At 41.2% G+C, this 19066-nt stretch overlaps 3 protein-coding genes and 1 pseudogene across 4 annotated transcripts; 2 read left to right on the top strand and 2 right to left on the bottom strand.

The window, feature by feature from the left end:
- The first annotated feature begins 1144 nt into the window (after positions 1-1144).
- Positions 1145-2668, top strand: LOC137747815 (pyruvate decarboxylase 1-like; annotated as a pseudogene).
- Positions 2669-11053: 8385 nt separating this feature from the next.
- Positions 11054-13806, bottom strand: LOC137748176 (thioredoxin-like protein HCF164, chloroplastic). 2 transcript variants are annotated; one of them, XR_011069997.1, is made up of 5 exons: positions 13428-13806; positions 12810-13028; positions 12369-12472; positions 11904-12243; positions 11054-11807 (listed from the first exon to the last, which is right to left on the bottom strand). XR_011069997.1 is itself a non-coding variant. In XM_068488283.1 (4 exons), the coding sequence occupies exons 1-4, from the start codon at positions 13596-13598 to the stop codon at positions 11961-11963; spliced, it is 777 nt and encodes a 258-aa protein (XP_068344384.1). In that variant the 5' UTR covers positions 13599-13805; the 3' UTR covers positions 11054-11960. The 2 variants fall into 2 exon arrangements, 1 of the variants encoding a protein (XP_068344384.1); XM_068488283.1 differs by having other exon boundaries at positions 11054-12243; positions 13428-13805.
- A 50-nt stretch (positions 13807-13856) lies between these two features.
- LOC137748178 (uncharacterized) lies at positions 13857-14527 on the bottom strand. Its single transcript, XM_068488284.1, has one exon. The coding sequence runs from the start codon at positions 14470-14472 to the stop codon at positions 13999-14001; it is 474 nt and encodes a 157-aa protein (XP_068344385.1). The 5' UTR covers positions 14473-14527; the 3' UTR covers positions 13857-13998.
- An 821-nt stretch (positions 14528-15348) lies between these two features.
- LOC137747424 (uncharacterized) lies at positions 15349-19066 on the top strand. The gene is made up of 6 exons (XM_068487528.1): positions 15349-15735; positions 16329-16573; positions 17358-17564; positions 17703-17793; positions 17939-18212; positions 18300-19066. Exons 1-6 carry the CDS (start codon positions 15437-15439, stop codon positions 18630-18632), a joined length of 1449 nt encoding a protein of 482 aa, XP_068343629.1. The 5' UTR covers positions 15349-15436; the 3' UTR covers positions 18633-19066.

Genomic DNA, 19066 nt, shown 5'->3' with positions numbered 1-19066 from the left:
TAATACAAGAGATCTACACCAATGACGCCTACTTAATCATGGCAAAAGACGGGTTGAAGATCGGCCCCATCAACGGCAGATTTTTGAAGCGCTACTACCCCTAAAGCAAACACACCACGCTCCTGGCCCGCAAGAGCATAAACTGTGTACGGCAAAATCATCATCAAAACCATCACTCATTTGAACTACGTCATGACTTGATCCCTCCTCAACCAAGGGTACGTAGGCAACTTGAAACTTCAAAACTTCAAGTACAGTCACATCAAAAAAAAAAAAAAAAAAAAAAAGCATTTGAACTACGTTTCGACTTGATCTCTTTGTTGGAAGGGTATGTAGGTAGCTTGAACGTTTAATTTTGAGTTCAGTCACATCAAAATGAGGTTGTAGTAAAAGTGACTAATGAAAGTCAATATTATTACATTCTTTGTACAAAAAATTACATGTTATTTGTTAAAAAAATAAAAAAAAAATAAATAAATAAATAGAGGAAGGGAATGCATGTATATGTGTTCTCCCAAAATCAGAAAAAATAAATTAAAAAAAAAATAAAAAAAATTAAAATTAAAATTAAAAAAAAAATCAGCAAGTCCTTAAAGTCTAAGCCCAGCGGCCGAATCGGCCTGGTCATTCAAAGCCTTCCAAGCTTTACCAAGTATAGACTGAAGATGCTTGCTCTGTGCTTCAATTCGAAGTGGTCGACGACGCCGCCGTCTACACCAACTGCACTTCCTCGGCCCAAGTCACCATCTTCTTATGCTTTACTCTCTTCTCCCTCCCATCAATCGATGGAATCCATGGCCATTCCCCCCAATCTCGATTCCGACGCAGCCCAGTTCAGCCGGTTCACTTCCCCACTTCTCACCCCTTGTCTTCACAAACACTCGACTTAGCTTCGGTTCTAAACCTAACACCAACTCCGGCGCCGGCTCCAGTGACTGCTCAGGCTATCGTTCCTCCGACTCCGATCGAGTTAAGGTTTGTCCAGTTCGCCGCCACAAGTTAAACCCTTAGAGCTTCAACCCAAGGAAGCTTCCAAGGTCGACTCAGCCTCTGTGCCTCAATTGCAAATCTGTTACAGGAACCCGTGACCTCCATTCATTGCGATTTCACCACCGGAGGTTGCTTGGTTGCCAGAAGTCAAACCAAATTCCAAAAATCCCAGAAAAACCCAAATCCCATCACAAAGTTCCCATTTTTTCTCTTTTCCGAGTTGTTTTCAGAAACGGTTTTTGAGTACGATCAAAACCCAGTACCCCATGGACACAAAGATCGGATCCCTCGACGTCTGCAAGCCGGCGTGCACCGACGTCGAGAGCCTCCCCATTGGCGCCACTTCGGCAATCCAGAGCTCTGCCCCCTCTGCCGTGATCAACTCCTGCGACGCCACTCTTGGTTGCCACCTCGCGCGCCGACTCGACCAAATCGGCGTCACTGACGTTTTCACTGTACCTGGTGACTTTAACTTGACCCTCCTCGACCACCTCATCGTCGAGCCCGGGCTCACCAACATCGGCTGCTGCAATGAACTCAACGCCAGGTACGCTGCTGACGGCTACGCTCGATCGTGGGGAGTCGGCGCATGTGTTGTTACTTTTACTGTGTTTGGGCTCAGTGTTCTCAATGCGATTGCCGGAGCTTACAGTGAGAATCTTCCATTGATTTGTATAGTTGGAGGGCTGAACTCGAATGATTACGGGACGAACAGGATTCTTCACCACACTATTGGATTGCCGGATTTTAGCCAAGAGCTGAGATGCTTTCAGACTGTGACTTGCTATCAGGCTGTGGTGAATAATCTGGAAGATGCGCATGAAATGATCGATACCGCAATTTCAACTGCTTTGAAAGACAGTGAAGCCGGTTATGGTTGGTGGGCCTAAACTTCGAGTTGCACATGCTGGCGATGCCTTTGTTGAACTTGCTGATACTAGTGGTTATGCTCTGGCTGTCATGCCATCTGCAAAGGGGCTTGTACCAGAGCACCACCCCCATTTTATTGGAACATACTGGGGTGCTGAGAGCACTGCTTTTTGCGCCGAGATAGTGGAGTCCGCAGATGCACACTTGTTTGCTGGACCGATTTTCAATAACTACAGCTCTGTTGGGTACTCTTTGCTTATCAAGAAGGAGAAGGCCATTGTGGTGCAGCCTGATCGAGTGACCATAGCAAATGACCCTTCATTTGGTTGTGTTCTTATGAAAGATTTCCTCAGAGCTCTTGCAAAGAAGCTGAGGCACAACAACACTGCTCATGAGAACTACCGCAGGATCTTTGTTCCTGATGGACACCCTCTAAAGTCTGCACCGAAAGAACCTTTGAGGGTTAATGTTCTGTTCCACCACATCCAGAATATGCCGTCAAGTGAAACTGCTGTGATTGCTGAGACAGGGGACTCATGGTTTAACTGCCAGAAACTGAAATTGCTGGCTGGTTGCGGGTATGAGTTCCAAATGCAATATGGATGAATCGGTTGGTCAGTTGGAGCAACTCTTGGGTATGCTCAGGCTGTTCCTGAGAAGCGTGATTGCTTTCATCGGTGACGGGAGTTTTTAGGTGACTGCTCAAGATGTGTCCACCATGATCCGAAATGGACAGAAGACCATCATCTTCCTGATAAACAACGGCGGCTACACAATTGAGGTGGAGATCCACGACGGACATGGTTAAAGAGGAAAGAGAAATGGCTGGTAGTGCTTGACGTAGTTCACTATGCCGTTTACATGCTCAGTATCTTCGACATCTACTTCAAAGTCCTTCATTGTCCACAACATGGATCCCGTCACCTTTCGCTTCTCAAGTCACCATCTCTGTTCACCATAGCTTTCCTGTGCAGGGGGAGTTGGGTGTCTTGAGAAATTCTCCTCGATTTCATCCTTGCCGTCTCTACCGCAACGGATGTGCTTGAAAGGTAAGAGATGGACGCATACTGCGGTAATAGCTGCCATTGGGGTGAATAAGCAGAGAACGCAGAGAGGCTTCAGTGGTGGAGGAGCAAATGGAGCTCAAACTCCAACAGTAGCTTGTTCGCTGCCCGTCAACGCCTCCACCGATTGCAGCAGCAACCATCCTTGCCGTCTTTGCCGCTGTCAACTCCTCCCGCGGAGTGTTCCTTCTTCATCTCCACCGATGGAGACATTTGCAGCACTACAAAAAAAAAAAAAAAAAAAAAAAACAACGGAGATCTCACCAAAACGCAGCGACAAATCCACCAAGCCCCGAGCCGTCTCCGTCTTCGTTGAGCTCTTCGTCCATGCTCTCCATTCTGCCCATCTACCCCAGTAAGATCTTCATGCTGCTCTATGGGCAGTTTGTCTCTCTCTAAGGATGAGCAGCGTGGCCTTCTCCCTTCGATCATTGATCTCCTCACAGCTGTGCTCCATCTTCAGCTCTCCAAACTCCATAGCCGCAGCAACACCATCCACTAACTACCTCAAGCTCCTCACTCCGGCCACCGTGGTCAAAATCGGCGAAGAACTTCAGTGACCGCTGTCAAACGACTAGCCGATCGTGAAGCTCGACGCTTTGCACTACCTCCAAGCTCGACTCCAGCTCTCTGTCCGTCTTCGTCCTCCTCTGCGAGCCCTCTCCTTCTACCGATCAGCTTCAGCAGCACAGACACCCCTTCCTCCTCCGTCTTCTCTCGAACTCGGCCTGGGTTTTCACCCACAAAACTAGCTTGCAGAGCACCATATATATATAAAAATAAAAAAATAAACAAAATAAATAAATAAAATAAAATAAATAAATAAACAAAATAATAATAAAGAAGAAAAGTATTGATGGTGCCCACCGAGAGCAATTATACAGAAAAAAAAAAAAATAGATGATGCATGCTACTATTAGCAAGTCAAAAGAAAAAAAGGAAAAGATGAAGCAATGATGATGTTGGGAAGAAATGATGAAGGTAAAAATAAAAAATAAAAAATAAAAAATAATAATAATAATAAAATAAAAAGGCAGTAATGATGATGTTAGGAAGTAATGATGATATTGGGAAGCACTGTAAAAGGCAGCACCAGCTGCCAACTGTTTAAATTAGCAGATTGGAGGGCATTCGGCTCTCACAATGCCAAAAGCTGAAACCACTCACAATGGCAAGCTACTGTTAGCAAGTCAAGAAGAAAATAAGGATAAGGTGGTGCACGACACCACTTGCAAAAGTGTGTTTAAAAAAAAAAAAAAAAAAGGGAAATAACACATCTTGGTGATATATATGTTTTATCTGTATTTAGCACATTACACTGAATAAAATAAAGCATGTCCATTGATCTCCGAGAAATTACAAGTGCATACAAAAAAAAAAAAAAAAAAAAAAAAAAAAGAGAAAGATGGAGCTTTCACAAAGGTTGTTCACGTGAAGCCCCACTACTTGGCAAAACTCCAGGAGCGGGAGGCATCGAAGATAGATCATTCGAGGCCTCAATACTTGGTGGAACGCTGGATGACCCAGGAAAAATGTGCCTCTGGAGATAAGCCGCAAGCCTTTGACGGTCACTTTGAATCCGACCTTCAGATTCTTGCAGCTCATCAAGCTTTCTCTTCATGCCCGTCGAATAGTTATTTGCAAGCACGTGCAAACTTCTATTCTCGTACTTAAGCTGCTTGATCTCTTGCTTAAGACTTTCCACCTCTGCCATCAATGATTCAACTTGACGGGATCGAGCAAGTAGGCGTTGGCCCATGTTGGACACAGAGCCTGCACACTGAACGCTGAAAGCTAGGGACTCTTGAACGGCCAACTCATCGGACCGTCCTGAAAGCAGCCTACTATCCTTAGGAGTGAGGAGGTTCCTAGCTACTATCGTAGCTGTTGTTGCGTCCTTCATCACAGAATCTTCACCTGTCAAATGGCCATTATAAGATAGGAAAAAAGGGCACCATACATTTACCTGACGCGGCGCACTCGGATCACTGCTGAGACTCAAATCTAAGCAAATGTTAGACGGGTTAGCCATTGTCAAAGGGTTAAAAGAGAAAGGTGGATGGAGTAAAATCAGAAAGGGCCGAAGACGATTTTCACAAACGGGCGATCTTCAAAGTGTGCATGTTGGAGGTGATCGATACCTCTATAAAAAGCCAAGGCGACACGACCACCGATTCAAAAAAACCGGATTTTCCTGCGTGAAGTTCGGCGACGCTTTCGCGGCTTTTCAGATAACGCGTTCAACTTTGTCAAAAGATCTCTGACAAAGTTGAAAACACGTGAAGGTTATCATCCCAACTACGCGCCTTTGCCAACAAGCGTGGTGACAGAGCCGCACCCGTGACTACTTTTTCGAAGAGGCGCTCGCTCAGAAATCGAAGAGACGCTTGTTCAAAAATCGAAAAGACGTTTGTCGACAAGGGTAAAAGAACAGTACCACCACTTGCTATTGGGAAATCCCTATATATGTCGACCTTCATCTTTTATGGCAAGGCAGACCTAAAGAAAATGCCCAACTCTTCCTCACCTCTGAGGGCGGACTCTCAGCAAAGCCTCTTGAAATACTCAATTTTTTTTCTCCCCCAAAGAAGATACCAGATACCTGGAGTACAGATGACCCAGGAGGAAACGGTAGATCGAAGCATGTGGAGACAACCACAACAAATACATGTGCTGATTCATTCGCCGTTTCTTCAAAAGCAAAGGTATCTCATATCATCAAGGTCAAAAGCAAACGTATCTCATATCATGCTCTTTCCCTGTCTTTTTCTTTGTCCTTGTTCTTACTCGCATGGCAAAGTGAAAGAAGCAATCAGCCGGCACTTGGAGTCAGTCTTTCGATCTGGAGCCGACTGCCTGGAAGCTATTCCCTGGTTGCTTACCTAGCGTTGCTCTCGAGTAGTCATCTTCAACGGTTGATACACTTCCAGAGAAGAGACCACTTCTGCAAAGGGGAGCAAGTAAGGCAAGTGAAAATGATACGTTGAAGCATGTGGAGACAAGCAACAACTGCATATGCTGAGCTATCCTCTAACCCTCCTCAATACGAATTGGAAAGATTGAACAAAGAAACAGATAAAAGGAGTAAGCTCAGACCTTCGAGGGAGACCAAAAGAATCCTGCTGCCCAGTTCAAGAGTAGCACAAAGGAAAATCAACGATTGGAGGAAACCAAAAGAATCCTCCAGCCCAGTTCAAGAGTAGCCTGTGGAAAATCAACGATTGGAGGAAACCAGAAAATCTTCCAGTCGAACTCAAGATCAAGCCTCGACGGCCCTTGGGTTGACATCTACATTAAGGGACTTCAAAACGCATCTTCTTCACGTGACAAGCACATGTCTACGACGCGCCTTGAAGTGGGGGCATTTGTAGACATCAAAATTTCGGTGAAATGAATGTTGACCAATAATTAAAATTTCAACGCTCACGTGTCACATAAATTTTACATGTAGCGTGTGACTCAACGAAAAATCGAAATAAATTGGAAAAGTCATCAAATAGGACACGTGTCAATACCTGGCAAAAATGATTTGTTTCATCTGATTATTTAATCCAAAAATCAAGTTTTGGAATTCTATAAATAGGAAGCCAAGGCATTCATTTTGAAAAAAAGAAAGGGGAGAGAGAAAAAAAAAAAAAAAGGGAATTTACATCACACCAAAACCTTGAAGCCTTGAAACTCTAAAGCTCTCAAGCAAATCCCAAAGGATCAAGAAAACACTTTTTGTTCTTCGTCAAATCCTCCTTCAAAGGTCAAGCCCCAACGGCCCTTGAAGAACTTCCACCAACTCAAGATCAAGCCCCGACGGCCCCTTAAAGAAAGTGTTCATCATCCGTTCATCCTGAGATCAAACCCCAACGGCCCTTTGGATCAACAACCTCAACAAATCCACACATCCAATCGTTTCTTCAAGATTAAGCCCAAAAGCCCTTGAAGATCCGCTCATCCATCAACCTTCAAGATCAAGCCCAAAAGCCCTTGAAGAAATCCATACACCCAGTCTTCAAGATCAAGCCCAAAAGCCCTCGAAGATCCGTTCATCAACTGTTCATCCCTAGATCAAGCCCCGACGACCCCTTAGATCAACAGCTCATCCACAAACCTACACCCTACGAAGATAGAATCAGAGGATCAAATTACAAAGAGATTGTAACCCCAAAATCATTAAACACAGAAATATATTTTGTACACGTATTCTTGTTTCTTGTTTCAGGAATTTTTCGTGTTTACAACGACTTAGAAGCAAATATGGTTGAAGTCGAGGATGAGGAATTTGTCTATGCCCTAATTGCATCGAGCAATGTGGATTATATGAAAGAGTGGGTGATGGACATAGGTTGTACTCATCACATGACTTCTCAATGGCATTAGTTTTCATGCTTCAAAGTTATGAATGGAACTGTGTATATAGGAGATGATAACCTATGTGCAACTCAAGGAACTGAAAGCATAAGGATCAAGCATCATGATGATTGATTCGAGAATTGCATAGTGTAAGGTACATCCCAAATCTAAAGAAAAATTTTATCTCACTAGGCACTCTCGAGTCACAAGGCTACAAGCTTTACTCCGATAACAATGTGCTCAAAGTTGCTAAATGAGCACTTGTCATAATGAAAGAGCCTTGAAATGACTTACTTTATATGCTACAAGGAAAGACTTTGGAAAATGGAGTGGCTATGGTAACTAATGAAGTGCAAAGTGATAAAAGTGACTTGTCTGCATTATGGCACATAAGGTTGGGACATGTAGGAGAAAAAACATTGCAATGATTGATCAAGTAAGGGTGTTTAAAAGGAGCACAAACTGGAAAGATAGAGTTTTGTGAGCACTGCGTTATTGGCAAACAAACAAAGGTGAAATTTGGCTCAGTTGTTAATCAAACGAAAGGAATTTTGGACTATGTTCACTCTGATGTTTGGGGGCCTGCAAAGAATTCTTCTTTAGGTGGAAAATGATGGTTTGTATCTTTTATTGATGACTACTTTCACAGATCATGGATATATATATGATGAAACGAAAGGACGAGATTCTTGACATCTTCCTAGAATGGAAGAACATGGTGGAGAACAAGACCGGAAAGAAGATTAAAATATTGAGAAGTGACAATTGAGGGGAATATACCTCTGATCCCTTCTTTAAAGTGTGCAAAAAGGAAGGGATTACTCAGCATTTCAGTGTTAGACATACTCCATAACAGAATGGGATTGCAGAGAAACTAAATAGGACCATGCTCGAGAAAGTTTGTTGCATGCTATCTCAAGCAAAGTTGCCAAGGAGATTTTGGGTAGAAGCTTTGAGTTATGCATGTCATGTGCTTAATCGACTACCATCAACAACATTGAAGGGTGGAACAGCCATTGCAGTGTGGTCTGGAAAACCAGCTCATGACTATGATAAGCTACAAGTGTTTGGATGCAATGCCTACTTTCATGTGATGGAAAACAAACTGGATCCACGAGTCAAGAAAACTGTCTTTATGGGATTCAACAGTAGTGTGAAAGGCTTTAGACTTTAGTGTCCTGAGTTGAACAAGATTATAGTAAATATAGATTTGACATTTGATGAAAGTCACATGAAATTGAAGGAAGAAGTTCAGATAGTGGAGCTTGAGGAACAAGTAATTGTGAATTCACAACCAAGTAAGGAAGTTGTGGAAGAAGAAAGATAAGGTGATCAACTTGAACATGAAGAGAGTGATCACGAAGAAGAAACATCATCAGAAGGACTAAAGATACAAGATGATTACATAACCAAAAAGAAAGGAAAAAGAGACATATCCTTACCTGCAAGATATAAAGATTGCATTGCCTGCATGGTATATGCATTGCCAGTAATTAAGGCTTAAATTCTCACTAATTTTGAAGAAGCAGTAATTTGTGAAGAATGGAGTAAATGGCATGATGCAATGGACGATGAAATGCTCTCCCTTCACAAGAATAAGACTTGGGAATTGGTGGAGCTGCCTAAAGAAAGGAAAGCAATTGGTTACAAATGGATTTATGCAAAAAAAAAAAAAAAAAAAAAAAAAAAAAAAAAAAAAAAAAGAAGGATGAAGTGGATGACAAGAGCTTGGTAAGATTTAAAGCTAGGCTAATGGCTAAAGAATATGCTCAAAACGAGGGAATAGATTACAATGAGATTTTTTTCTCCTGTGGTTAAGCACTTCTCCATTCGAATATTGATTGCCCTAGTTGCACAATTCAACCTTGAATTGGTACAACTAGACGTGAAGACTGCATTCCTTCATGGTAATTTGGATGAAGAGATTTATATGAGACAACCCAAGGGGTATCAAGTGAAGGGCAAAGAAAGATTGGTTTGTAAGCTTAGAAAATCTCTTTATGGTTTGAAGCAGTTGCCCAAGCAGTGGTATTTAAGATTTGACAAGTTTATGAAGGGTCAAGACTATACAATAAGTCACTATGATCACTGTGTTTATCAGAAGAAGTTGAAAGATAGTTCGTTCGTGTACTTGTTAATCTATGTGGACGACATGCTCATAGCCTCAAGCAATATTTCAGAGATAGAAAAGTTAAAAGAGCAAATGAGAAGGGAGTTCAAAATGAAGGATCTCAGTGAAGCCAAGAAAATATTGGGAATGGAGATCACAAGGGATAGACAAAAAGGTTTAGTGTGTTTGTCTTATAAGCAATATCTTGAGAAGTTGTTACAAAAGTTTAAAGTAACAAAAGACACTAAGCCTGTAAGAACTCCATTAGACGCTCACTTCAAGTTGAGCAGTCAACAATGTCCCAAAATTGATGAAGAAAAGATGAAGATGGATGGTATTCCATATGCTAATTTAGTTAGAGGATTAATGTATGTTATGGTGTGTACTCATTCTGATATAGCACATGCAGGTGGAATTGTTAGTAGATTCATGCATAATCCTGGAAGAGAGCATTGGAATGTTGTTAAGTGGATACTAGGGTATTTACATGGAACGAGGGACAAAGGTATTTGTTTTGAAAGATGTGAAGAAGGAATTGATAAGTTCTCAGTTGGATATGTGGACTTAAACTTTGCTGGAGACTTAGACAAGAGAAGATCAACGACTGGGTATGTGTTTACTATGGCAAATGGGCCTATATGCTGGAGATCAATATTACAACCAACGGTGGCACCATCAACCACAAAAATAGAATACATGGCGATCGTTGAAGCTATCAAATAAGCAATGTGGACTCTGGGGTTGTTAGGAGATTTAGGTGTAGAACAACACAAGTTGGATGTATATTGTGATAGCCAAAGTGTAATTTATTTGGCCAAATATCAGGTACATCATGCTAGGACTAAGCACATTGATGTATGATATCATTTTGAGAGAGAAGTGGTAGCTGAAGGTGAGATTCATCTAAAAAAGGTTGCTACAGAATATAATCAAGCTGACATGTTGACAAAGGTGGTTAATACAGCTAAGTTCGAGCACTGCTTGGATTTGGTGCAATTAAAGCAAGTTTGATCTTGCGATATGGTGGAGCAACGGAAGTTGTTTGATGCCTCGTTATGGATTTCATGCCAAGGTGAAGATTGTTGGATTTGGCATTAAATCATGCCTAAACTAAAACAAGAATCAAACAAGGATTAGGATATCTTAGACGCAAGATATTTGGATTTGTGTTTCCTAGTTGGTTTAGGATTTGGTTTTAGTATAGGATTTGGTTTCCTATATTCTAGGGACTTTGTGTAAACCTATGACATCTATTAGTATAAATAGATGGATGTGAGATAGAGTTTTGTGTGTGAGAGTTTTTGAGAGGCATAAGTTTGTATACTTGAGAACACTTTGTGTTTGTGAGTTCTCTTGTATTTGTTGGTAATCTATAAAGCTTAAGTTGTTAGAGAGGTACTCCTATATTGGATGAACTTTGAAATCGTTGTGCTTTGTTTATTGCTTGATTGGTTTTTAATTTAGTTTACAACAGATACGAAAGAATTTCAAACACTAGTTTCAATTAGCGAGGCAAGACAAGTCATTGTGATGCGTAGACAATGTGTGATTTAACATACGCTTTACGGGAGCATTGATATGATTAAGTCACGAAATTATCAGTTGTTAAACACCCCAATTAAATTATACGTAGAACAAATTGATCAAAGACTGCAAAAATTCATTCAAGGGCCAGTTTATTTATTCAATGTACCACATTCAAAATCAATCAAAATTCATCTGTGAACTGTCGTACAATATATAGTCCCTCCCTTGATGATATATAGGCTTGGGTCTCTCGGCAGTAGACTTGGTATTGCTTACTTGATGAGACAGAAAACTTTGTCTCCAGCTTTGTCTGCAACTCCTGAGTAACACTGCAAAGTTTGTTGATCTCGCCTCTGGTGTCTATTGCAACTTTTTCCATGTTCCTCATCACTTGGATCATGGTTCTCTGCAGCTCCTCGTTCGACACTTGCTTCCATATGATGAAGGGTTCTTCAACTCGGTTGTGATCAACAATTTCTCAATCATAGTAGACGCCGCTGGTTTTCTTAATTGTTGTTTCAAATACATCTTTGTTAAAAAATCAATCAAATTGTAGATCACTTGGTCGTTAATATGTATCAAATAAATGCGGTTTGTTATCAGGATCTTAATTGTTATCAAAACCATCAATCTATTAGTTGTGCTTTATGGGGTGTCCAAAACCATCAAAATACTCATTCCCACATGTAGAGAAGCTCCACTAAGAATTCATTCAAGAAAGGTATGTATTACGAAAAATTTCGTAGCAAAGTGTTGAAGTTGCAATACAAGGACTCCCTTCCTATACGGGACTTTACAATTGAAGTAAAATTCGAGGTCTATGAGTCGCGAGAGTAGGTCAAATAACTTACAAGAGGCATATGAACAGGACCGCTAACCAATATCATTTTGCGATGTTTATCCTGCAGGTCGAAGACTATCGAGATTCAGTCCCACCTTAAATGCAAAGACACGCGGTGTTACTGTATCAAATAACCCACAAGGTGGATACTCATTACCTTTATACGTACTTCCTTCAACAAATTAATGGGTTCTACTCCAAAATTAGCGAGCACCTATCCGTGACTTCTTGGTTCAGAAACTTGGTGAACCTTTCTGGCTTCGGCACTTGAAAACTGCCCCACTACACGAGCGTGAGGTATGGAAGCTTCTCCACGGGCAAGAGCGTCCACATTTTCAAGCAGGTACTTCTCTGGAAGCCTGCCTACTACGTTACCCTCTTCGTTTCCCGCTTTATCTAGGAACGCAAAGTGTGGAATTCCCTCAACACCAAACTCATCAAGCTCCTGTTCCCACTTTGTGTTGTCTACGTTCAGCATAACAAAATTTACACGACCCCTGCGTACAATAATTGGTGAATAATGAAAAATAATAGTAGATCTACTTTAAAAGAAGAAACTGTGAAGCGTTCTAGTAGAGATGCAAATTTTAAGTAATAAAAAGTCAGAACTTGAAGATCATACTTATACTTCTGCTCAACTTTATAGACATCTGGAGCTAATTCCCTGCATACTTCACACCAATCGGCATAGAACTCAACAACAGTAGGCTTCCCATTTGAAAGAGCCTGATCAGCGATAAATTACAGAAGATCGTAAGAAACTATTCACATTGAAGATCATGTCTAGATTCATTAACACACATGTACACGCTGGAAAACACAAATTAGATGACTGAAGGCAAGGGAATTAGAGTGATTGTATGTTCAAATTACTACATTCTCCGAGTTAGAGCATAAAAATCCCGTTGCAAATTACAATTCATTGCGGAATAAGGTCTGAACCTCACTACTGAAATGGTTCATTTGTGCTTAAAACATCTATGTTATTGTTTGAGGGTATATACTTGTCTAGGTTCTCAATCATGCTAGACAGAGTAAAAAGGGAATGGCAAATCGAACGAACCTCTTCATAAGGTAATGCCGCAACGGAGAGGTCCTTCAAAGAAACACCAAAATGGAGCCTTGCTGATAAGAAAAGTGCCAGAGCTGCAAGAGTGGAAACCACCGCTACTTGCCTGTTGGTATTCTTGTTTGGAAATTCCGGAGGGCCAGAGCTCGTGGAGGAACTCGTAGCTTGACTGCTGGTATCACTGCCAGAGCCTGGCTCAACAACTGACTTCTCCTGAATCAGAATAGTTGATGAACACAGCACCAATCACATAGTAAATTCAACTCGAAAAACTCTTCGAACAAGAAATTGAGCCAACAACGATTCAGATACGCAACGATTAACGAAACCAAGGACATGCAGGATAGTTTAGGGAAGTTTTACTAAAAACAAGAATCTTATCAAGATAATAACTATTTTCGGTTGCCCAAATCCTAAATTTCATATAAATGTAGAAATCACGGAAATTCCAACTTTCTCCATCAAAACAACAACTTTAAGCTTCACAGCTGAAACCCGGAGAGGATAAATCGGGAAACATGCAAATTATTGAAAAGGGAACAATTTACAGTCGTGCAAATACCGGTTTACGCGAGAAAGATGGGAGATTTTGGAGGGAAAGAGAGAGCGTACCGTCGTGGAGGGGTCGGATGGATTGGGGGTTTGCTGGCAAGAAACGGTCGGAAATCGGCGGTGGTGGTTTGGGAAGTGGATAGAGGGTTTAACGTAGCGGGGAAGTGGAGGAGTTTGGAAACATGGCCGGAATCTATGGAAGCCAACTGGGTTGGAAGCCACGCGAGCCATTTGTAATTTGCAGATAATCTGCCAGCGTTCTTTTGTAATTTGCAGTAAGCCATTTGTAGTTAGCGTGAAAGGAATTGGATTTTGGGGCCATCTTTAGTTGAGTACGAGATCATCACTCTTTAACGACTTTTTGGTTTTACGATTTTTATGAAAGCAATGGTGCTCCTCATCCGTCGTCGTGGCACATACAAATGCCCTACAAATTGCCAAACGCGGAGCCTCACGAAATCCACCATCGTCGTGTAATTACATGCATAATTAGCAATAATTCTCCTTCATTAGCTCGCAATTAAATACTTCAAGTTTACAACTTACAGTACAATCCCATTAATCCAGATTTCGCACAGAAAAATTACGAACAGATACAAATGAAATCGAAATTTCAATTAACGATTTCTAACTAACGCTCCGGCCCCAGAATCCCACTCACAACCGAAGTTGCCACCAAAACCCCCGCAACCTCCGCTCCCACCACCGCTCCAGCCTGCGCCAAACCCCAGAAGCTCAACGCCGCTTCCACCCCTTCCTCCGCCGTTCCAATCCCCAACTCCGCCGATTCTAGCCCCTTCTCCGCCGTTTCCAGCCCCTTCTCCGCCGCCTCAATCCCTTCCTTCACTATCACCTCCGCCTCCTTCTCCGCCTCCTTCACCTTCCTCCTCAGCCCAAACAGCCCGATGTCTTCCGCCTTCGCCTCCTTCGCACACACAGCCGCAATCGCCGCCGTCCACGTCAGCGACAGCGCCAGCTGTCTCCGCCCGGATAATGCGAGTCCACTCGGCGGCGCAGGCTTCGGAACGTGCGCCGGGGAGGAGGAGGAGCTGCGGTGCGCATTGCGCGCTGGGTGGAGAGCGAGTACTGAAGCTCTCGCAGCCATGTCTTTTCTCTCTGAAAGTTTTGCGAATTTTGATACCACACGCTAACTAACTAAATCCTCGAGTTATTTATTTACAGAATTTTAAAAAAAGCTTTTAATACTATTTATTTTAACCAAAAAAATTAAATTTTTAACCTAAACAGTCAATTCTGGTACTATTTATTTACAACACATCTTTGTTCTTTTCATTAAAACTTAAAATTTTCAAGCATTTTTCATTAGTTTCCTTTTATTTAATAACTAAATTATACTTTAATCAAATTAGAGTAATGTTTTCTCAATTAAAAATTCATTACCATTGGTCCTTCAATTCATCAAAATGTGTAGCTATGGTCATTTTCGTCAACTTCGTTAAAATTTTGTCAAAAATAAGTTATGTTGGAATGACTAGTGCTACAATTGGGGTCCATCAACTTATAAAAACGTGTAGCTATGATCATTTTCATCAACTTCGTCAGAATTTTGTCAAAATGAATTATGTTGAAAGGACCTCCGCTCCATCCCTCAAAAGGTGTAGCTAGAATTGGGGTCCATCAACTCATCAAAAGGTGTAGCTACAATTGGGTTAAAGTTGATGGACTATTGATTCAATTGGGTTAAAGTTGAAGGACCATTTCTCTAGTTGAATTAAAGTTAAGGGACCAATGGTAATGGATTTTTAGTTAAGGGATTATAGCTATACGTTTTAATGAGTTGAGCAACCAATGGTAATGAATTTTTAGTTGAGAGGCCATTACTCCAATTAAGCTAAAGTGAATGGACAATTGCTGGAATTTACTCTTATTTAAATGACAAATATACCCTTGGCACTGTGACCGCACCAGAACGCAACAAAATGCTCCGTTTCGAGGTTCATAAAAGACAAAAACGAGGTCTTCGTTTTCCCTCTACAAAAATTTCGGGGTTTTTTTTCTCATCGAGTTCTCTACGTTTTTGCGCCAAGAAAGAGAGGGTTTTTGAAACGATGGTAGAAGAAGCATCAGCGTCGGCGTCGGCGACGGCGACGGCGAGCGAAACCCTAACCCAAACCGCCGCGCTGGAGGCACAGAGGTCGAACGAGGCCACCATCACGGAGGTAGCTCAGGGAGGCGCCGAGTCCACTTGCAACAACGACAGCACGGAAGCTTCAGCTGTCAGCTCCGATGGAGATCGTGAAAAGTCGCTCGAGTTCGCCGACGAGCTGATTGAGAAGGGCTCCAAGGCGGTCAAGCACTCTGATTACGGCGAAGCCACCGAGTGCTTCAGCCGTGCCTTGGAAATCAGGTTAGGGTTTTTTATTTCCCTGATTTTCCTTGCTTGCCTTACGTAACATTCTTCGTGTTTTCTTAGAAATTGAGTATTTCGGGTGTATGTGATGCTGTAAATATTGTTGCTTTTGTTAATATTTCTTGGATTTTGCTTTCCCTCATAAACCCTAACTTTTGGTCAGTTTTGATTTGTTGCGTTGCCGTCGGTAAAGGTGTTAGACTCTGTCGGGATTGTACAATTTGAATTATTCTTTTTCAATTTGCATTTCTTTCGTTAGTCAAGCCAGTGTGCCGGTATACTCATTTTCATATTTTGAAGATTTTGTATTGTGCTGTTGAGCCCTGCTAATACAACTATTTGGTTGCCAAATTGTGCATTTGTTGGAGTCCAATTCCTTTGCCCTGTTATATCGTATTACATTTGTTTAACCATTGCATTTCTTTCATATTCATGTTGTAGTTAAATTTTTATTATTATTTGTACTCTCATAAAATCTGCATTAGTTAATTCACAGATTGCCTGTGTGCTTTTATTAGGTGCTCCTCATTTTCAGAATCGCATTAGGTATGCTAATCAGTAATTACTATTGATTATGTCAATAAATCCAGGGTTGCACATTTCGGTGAACTTGCTCCTCAGTGTGTCAATGCGTACTATAAATATGGATGTGCATTGCTTTACAAAGCTCAAGAGGAGACTGATCCATTGGGTGCTGTACCCAAGAAGGAGGACGAGTCGCAGCAAGAATCTGCTAAGAATGGTGTAAATGGTGAATCTTCCACAGCTTCTGTTTCATGTAATGCCGAACAGGATGCAAGTTTGAGTAATCAGGAGGGAGCAGCTGATGATGGTGGTATGTCATTTGTAATTATTGTTGAGTATAATTGTCGAATAGAATATTTCTCAATCATGAACATTTATGAATGATTGGGCATTGAATTCCAAACCATCTTAACTAAAAGTAAAAGCTATTCAATGTAGCTCTTTGTTTTTTGCATAAATGTTGCACATGTATGAATATGATGTCTTCATCACATATAATGTAATGAGATTCTAGTCATGTACTCCTGTAAAAATTGGCATCGTTGACTACTGTTGATACACATGAGACACTTTGTTTACCTCTCCTGGTGGCACCGTAGCTGCTCGCACAGATCTGCTCCACTCCAACTTTTCAACTTCAAATCCATTGGAAAATCAAATGAGTCATGCCTTCTGTTTGGGAACAGATCATGAGTCTCATATCGTATTTTAGTGTAGAGATAATAAAATCTGTCAAGAGACACTGTTTTGCCCATTGATCAACCGGTAGAAAAAATCTAGACTTCTATCCTGTGTTTGTGTTTGTGTTTGTCATGTCTTCTAGTTTAGATATTTGAGGAAACGTAACGTCATATTGTCAATGTTTTAGATAGTCATTTAGTGTGCTTAAGAAACTCATGTGACATTAAATTCCATGGAAGATATGGAGAAATAGAGTCTAAATAGCTGAGAAGGATATAAGGACATAAGTTTAGGTATACGCAGATTGTATCAGATGGTATTTTCTGTCCCAAAACTGATTATTGAGGATATCTCATCATTATTGTTATCATTGCATTATGAAGTTTAACAGTTCATTTCCTTTTCTGATGCAGTTTCTGGTGGAAAAGACCAGGATGAAGATGGTGAGAATAGCGATGATGCGGACCTGGCTGAAGCAGATGCAGATGAAGATGAAACTGACCTTGATTTGGCATGGAAAATGCTAGATGTAGCAAGAGCTATTGTTGAAAAACACCCGGCTGACACAATGGAGAAGGTGGACATATTATCAGCTTTGGCAGAAGTTGCATTGGAAAGAGGTATGTTATGTACTCAGTTTAGTTGAATTGAGATCTGTATATCGTAATCGAAGAGATTCTTAAACTTCACTATAATTTTTTGGTGCATTATTTCTTTTGAAAATACCTTATTTGGCTTTACATTGTGTCTCCTTTTAGAGGACATTCAAACTTCTCTCAGTGACTATGAAAAAGCACTTTCCATTTTGGAGCGGTTGGTTGAGCCTGATAGCCGACGTATAGCTGAACTGTATCCTTTTCAAGATTGACATACAGGCTTTGAGTTCATTACTGTTACTAATAACAGATCCTTTTCTATATTTTTGTTTTATTTTATTTTGGTTTCTCCCATTCCCACTGGGTAAGGGACTCATGACCTTAACTGGAGAATTCAGAAATTTTCGAATATGTTTGTGTCTAGAGATTGGCTCCAAGCCTGAGGAAGCCATTCCGTATTGCCAGAAGGCTATATCAACCTGTAGGTCTCGTGTGCGGCGGCTCATGCTTGAATCAAGGAGTTTCTCGGAGTCCACAACATCGTCGTCTGCTTCTGTATTGGAGCCTGGTGTCACGCTTACCCCAAATGTTACCGAGTCTGATAATAATGTGACGGATAAACAGGCAGAGATTGAAACACTAACTGAACTCTCTGGAGATCTGGAAAAGAAGGTTTCTAATAATTTTTTCAACCTTAATTTTAAAATTGGAAAACATTCAGGCTTATATTTTCTGATTTTTGTATTCTTGAGCTTGTAGCTTGAAGATCTGCAACAGTTGGCGTCAAACTCAAAATCCATTCTCGCTGAGATTCTGGGATTAGCATCTGCCAAGGCAAAAGGGACTGAGAAAAGTGAATCTTCAGCAGTGGTGAGCTCTTCAAGGATGGGAACTGCTGACAACAATGGAGGTTTCGACTCCCCAACTGTTTCTACTGCTCATACAAATGGAGCTTCTGGAGTCACACATCTTGGTGTGGTGGGAAGAGGAGTCAAGCGAGTGTTGATGAACGCAGGCTCGGGAGAATCAAGCGCATCGAAGAAGCCTGCTTTGGATTCATCGGAAGATAAGGGTGAGGGCAACGTGTCGTGAAGGTCATGGATTCCGGTAAATGTATGGACAGAATTGAGAAATCTTGGTTAGATTCAGGATTCTAGTATTATATGCGGACTAATTCCTATTAAAGTTTAAGCTGACTTGTAGATTTTTGTATGATAGACCTTACTATTTAGATTTGAGATTATGAACACCTCACTGCCCGTGTTTCCATTTGACTAAAAGTTCATGCTGGTTTGTGTTCGATTTCGAAGAAATGGTAATGTACAAGTTGGAAGGTTAGCATACCATCTCTTTCTCATACTAATCAAAGTTCTAGAAATGCTCTTTTTTTTCAACGTTCTTCCTGGTTGATCATAATCTTGCAAGCTCCATTTACTTAGGGTTTCGTCTTCAGAATTTATCATGTCTATTTACTGAAGAAAAAAGTTGTTACAAGTTCATGAATCGATGGGCGAATTTAGCCTTTA

The sequence above is a fragment of the Pyrus communis genome, chromosome 10, assembly GCF_963583255.1.
Source record: "Pyrus communis chromosome 10, drPyrComm1.1, whole genome shotgun sequence".
Classification (NCBI taxonomy): domain Eukaryota; kingdom Viridiplantae; phylum Streptophyta; class Magnoliopsida; order Rosales; family Rosaceae; genus Pyrus; species Pyrus communis.
Note: the sequence above shows the minus strand (reverse complement) of the source record. Positions and strands in the feature narration are given on the sequence as shown.